Source organism: Salvia splendens, chromosome 2, assembly GCF_004379255.2.
Source record: "Salvia splendens isolate huo1 chromosome 2, SspV2, whole genome shotgun sequence".
Classification (NCBI taxonomy): Eukaryota; Viridiplantae; Streptophyta; class Magnoliopsida; order Lamiales; family Lamiaceae; genus Salvia; species Salvia splendens.
In genome coordinates, this window is record NC_056033.1 from 41,170,733 (window position 1) to 41,175,114 (window position 4,382).

At 35.1% G+C, this 4,382-nt stretch overlaps 1 protein-coding gene across 2 annotated transcripts; it reads right to left on the minus strand.

The window, feature by feature from the left end:
* Window positions 1–1,030: 1,030 nt before the first annotated feature.
* On the minus strand, window positions 1,031–4,095 carry LOC121766779 (probable enoyl-CoA hydratase 2, mitochondrial). Of its 2 annotated transcripts, none has more exons than XM_042163030.1 (9): window positions 3,999–4,095; window positions 3,728–3,922; window positions 2,705–2,874; window positions 2,414–2,488; window positions 2,152–2,242; window positions 2,020–2,071; window positions 1,825–1,928; window positions 1,671–1,747; window positions 1,031–1,302 (listed from the first exon to the last, which is right to left on the minus strand). In XM_042163030.1, the coding sequence occupies exons 2-9, from the start codon at window positions 3,879–3,881 to the stop codon at window positions 1,126–1,128; spliced, it is 900 nt and encodes a 299-aa protein (XP_042018964.1). In that variant the 5' UTR covers window positions 3,882–3,922; window positions 3,999–4,095; the 3' UTR covers window positions 1,031–1,125. The 2 variants fall into 2 exon arrangements, with proteins under 2 accessions (XP_042018964.1, XP_042018967.1); XM_042163033.1 differs by having other exon boundaries at window positions 4,015–4,056.
* Between the last annotated feature and the right edge of the window lie 287 nt (window positions 4,096–4,382).

The window sequence follows — 4,382 nt, forward strand, 5'->3', positions numbered from 1 at the left end:
TAATCATAATTTTTTTAACAAAACAGTACTTGTCCATAATTAATGTTCTGGTTAGTATTGGAGTAAATATATATTTTGGATTTTAGAAAAACAGTCTCGTAAATATATATAGTCAGCATTTCAAACTTTATTGTTTGGGATGATAAGTATAAATGTATAATCCAACTTGAAAATTTTGATGTAATTGCAAATCGTGATCTCACATGTTTAGGTACGATATGTATCTTTCATTTCATTTACACATGATCCCTTTGTAATCAATTTGTAATCAGACGTTTCCTCCAACTTTTGATACAATTCATTGTAAATAAATCTAAAAATTATTACAATTATTATTACCGGAAGTTTGATTGGATAGGAGAACAATATTTTGCATCATTAATACTCTGCATGTGTTGTTCTCATTGAATATTTTCTACTATATAGTTTTAATCTAAGTCATAGTATATTCTAAGAAGGGCAACGTATTTTATAACTTTAATTCACGACTACACATACTCATGGTTGTGATTTGTTTGTTTAGGCGATAATAGCCCCTTAAATAAGACAATTTATGATCAATAATAGGTTTGGTGACCGGTTTGCCCAATTCAAATAATAATACCACATTTATTATTGATTGTGATTTTTCGTAAAATTGGTCTTATTTCGAAATTATCAACTTCAAAACTCGTCAATTTAGTTTTAAATTCATCAATTAAGGACTGATAAATCATTTAAGCAAATCCGTTTAATCTAATTATCCTTTTATCGTCGTAGTTTATCTTGTTATCTTTAGGCTGTATTCTCTTTGTTGGTGTATTTATCATGGGGAAATATGAGAAAAGAAAATATGTACTATAATTGTTAAAATTGTGATAGTGCAAAATACTTAACTATAATTTTCTATAAATCAAGACATAATGTAAAAAAATCAATAATTTGATAATTTAATAAATATTCAAATGCACTGCAATATTTCCAGCAATCTAATTTTAAACTTATTAGTAATTTTTTTCGAAGGAGAAATGCATTTTTATAGATTTTGAGATTATCATAACAGCCCCAGTCTAAACCATCGATTTAAATGATGAATTGTGATTTAACAATTTGTAATTATACAGCAATAGTTGTGCAAGAAGCATTTCATCGACCTATATAATTAGGTTTTCTTTTCTCAGCAAATGCAGCCAAACCTTCCAACCGATCCTTGGTGTGCATGATCTGTTCATAGCACTCTTCCTCCAACACCAAACCTGATTCCATATCCACCTCCATTCCTCCATCAATCGCTCGCTTTGCCGTTCTTATCGCCACCGGTCCCTGCAGCAAGATAAACTATAATTCAAGTAGCCATTGATCCAACGACTTCAGTTATGTATGTTGGCCTAGTGGTAAAATGATTAATGTATGAGGCCTACTGTGTGTGTGCGCGTTGGCCTCGGGATAAAATGGTTAATAGTTGAGGTAAAAAATCTCAGGTCCACATGAAGTTTTTAAGTATTTATTAATCCAACGACATCAGTATTGTTAACATAGAAGTAAAAGCCCGTTTCTTGAAGTGGCATAGTGACAAAGTACCGCGTATTTACAACAGTGCATAACACGATTGGCTGAAGGAGAATGTTTAATGTACATCTCTATGATGGATAGAAGAGACAGAAATATCAAGTTTGGAATTGGTTGGTTACCTTCTGATTTATAAGCCTAGCGATTTCAAGAGCTTTCAGGTGAGCCTCGCCAGCCGGGACACAGTAATTAACAAGACCTGCAATGAAATCTTTGGTTAGTATGCCTCATTTTTGGAGCAGCATGCTATTCAAACCTTAACTCACATTTACATACCCATGGACAGAGCGTCTTTGCCATCAATTATCCGACCAGTGAAAATAAGTTCCTTTGCTGTCGATTTTCCAACCAATCTAGGGAGCCTTTGTGTTCCCCCAGCCCTGAAAGAGGTTGTTCTCCGCATTTAAGATATAACAGCAGCCAAAAATGTGTGATAGTGAAATGACACAGCACCATGTATATGAGTCATACCCGGGAATGATTGCCAGCCCAGTTTCTGGTAATCCTAGTAAAGCATTTTCCCCTGTTCGATTCAATACGTAAATGATCAAGATATTGCAGTAATTTTCCAGTGTATGTTTGGAAGCAAAGATGCAGACTGACCACATATCCGGAGATCACAAGATAGAGCCATTTCAAGCCCACCCCCCAAGGCAGCACCTTCAATGACGGCTATCGTAGGAATACACAGTGCCTGAGATGATGATGATAATAAAGGATGGGAGACTGAGATCAATAGACACTCCCACACAAACAAGCACTTTGGTTGAATCTAAGCCTTGATATTAAGTAATCGACTAGAAAAACTGATCCATCATATTATGAAAATAACTTGCCATGAAAGAACAAGAAGGATAAGCATCACCTCCAAGTAGGAGAAAGTGGAGCGCAGTGATTTCACAAATTCCCGCACTTCAGATGGACTCATTGTCTTCCTCTCCTACAAATTCACTTTTTAAAGGAAGTGAATTCTTGAGCATATAAACCAGAATCGTGATACGAAAAAAATAGCAGAGTACCTTAAGTTCATTCAACCAACAAAAACAGTCTTATAGTTCTAAATTCAGGTTAGAAAAGGCATAATCTACTTCAAATTAAAACTCTACCGTTTATTAAGTTTTTACAAGTTTTATGTGGTCCAGATTAAGTAATCTACCTTCAAATCGGCACCTGCACAAAATACTTTGGGGACAAAACTGCTGATCATCAAAACTTTTGCTGTCTGGTCTCTGTTAACAGATTCAAGTGTATGCTTCAATCCCCTCAGCATGTCTCTTCCAATAGCATTTTTCGAGCTAGGCCTTTCCAAGTTAACCTCCCAAATCCCTGTAGGTAATAGATGGCTGATAGAAGACAAATAATAGCTAAAGAAAAGCACCCAAGCTCAAAACATCCCTAACTTCAAGACCATGAATCATCAGCTTAATTTTTCGCAAAACTACATCTTTTCAAGACTGTAATGCAGCATTTAAAATACACAATCCTTGCTTCCCCTAGAGCTTTGGAAACTCCATCATTAAATGGATATGAACTCTAGTTATTCCATTCTACTTGTACATCATTTTCCCCTTATAAAGACCGGGAGTTATTCTATCAATCCATAATTAAATACTGCTAGTATACTAGTATATTTATACGGATTTTCAAATTATTTCACTGATACAACATACATCTTCCACTCTTCCTCTTCGTATGACATCATATGCCTCGACAAGGAAAAGTAACACGATACTACATTACTACTACAAGAATCAATTTACTGTAGAAAATATGTTACTTAGTGAACACATTAAGAAAATGATCATTTCTAGCACCCTTCTCCAATAGGAATCTTCAACACAATTGTTCTTCATATCCCAAATATATACTCAGAATCACAAAATTTGATCATTGCAAACATCTGGTTCAAAATTCATAAAATCTGTTGAATTAATACACCGTCTTAAACATAAATTGACTATCTCAAATGAATCATGGCTAGGTAATCTATTATCCGTTGATTAACCACTCCAGAAAAAAAGATATTGCTCTGCTCAAACCTACTATACTGAATTCACTAATAATAGTATCAACATCAAACTCGCGCACAAATTCTACCGATTCACCATTTAAAAAACACCAAAAATGAAGAACAGGCAATAAATATTTCATCAAGTAGCACAATATAACAAACATTTACCAGAATCAGAATCAGCGAGTTTCTGCAGTTTCACGGACTCGGAAACAGACTGCACCAAGAGCGTTCTAGCACTCTGGAATCTGAACAGATGCGAAATAGTGCTCTGAAAGTTGGGATTCTTCAAGGATTTCGATGCAGCGGCAAAAGCTACCATTTTCTCCAATCCAGCAACGAAGCTAGGGATGTGTGGGAGTCCTAAACCAAATCCACAAGTGAATCAAACGCAATTCCAGCTCAATTTAATGATTGAATTTATAAGTTCAACAAATACCAAACGGAACTAATACTCGCAGTGAAGTTGGAAATTTTGAGAGCGAAGCTGGAAGATGATGTAGCGAAATGGATGGAGATTGGAGGGAGGAGATGGTCATTTTAAGTAGTCTTAAATTTAGGCCTGTGATTGGGCCGATAACTCACATTAACAGATATAGTCGGCCCACTATGCATCGGTCCTGCGATACGAGGGCCCTGTTTGAGAGTGTCGATAAATTATTGAACTTTGGGAAGGAAAATATTTGAGACTACTTAGCCACATGAGGAAATCACTTTTACACTACCGTAGTTTTATAATTAAATATAAATATAATAAGAGTAAAGTACTATTTTGGTCCTAAATATATGACCGAAATACGATTTTGGTCCAGAACATTCACTT

Bases quoted from the DNA above. Each gene is read 5' to 3' on its own strand.
- LOC121766779 (XM_042163030.1), bottom strand. From the start codon at position 3,881: ATGGTAGCTTTTGCCGCTGCATCGAAATCCTTGAAGAATCCCAACTTT. The intron at 2,072-2,151 runs GTCAGTCTGCAT...TGAATCGAACAG, and splicing joins TTGTGATCTCCGGATATGTG to GGGAAAATGCTTTACTAGGA. The intron at 1,303-1,670 runs GTAACCAACCAA...ATCTTGCTGCAG, and splicing joins CTAGGCTTATAAATCAGAAG to GGACCGGTGGCGATAAGAAC.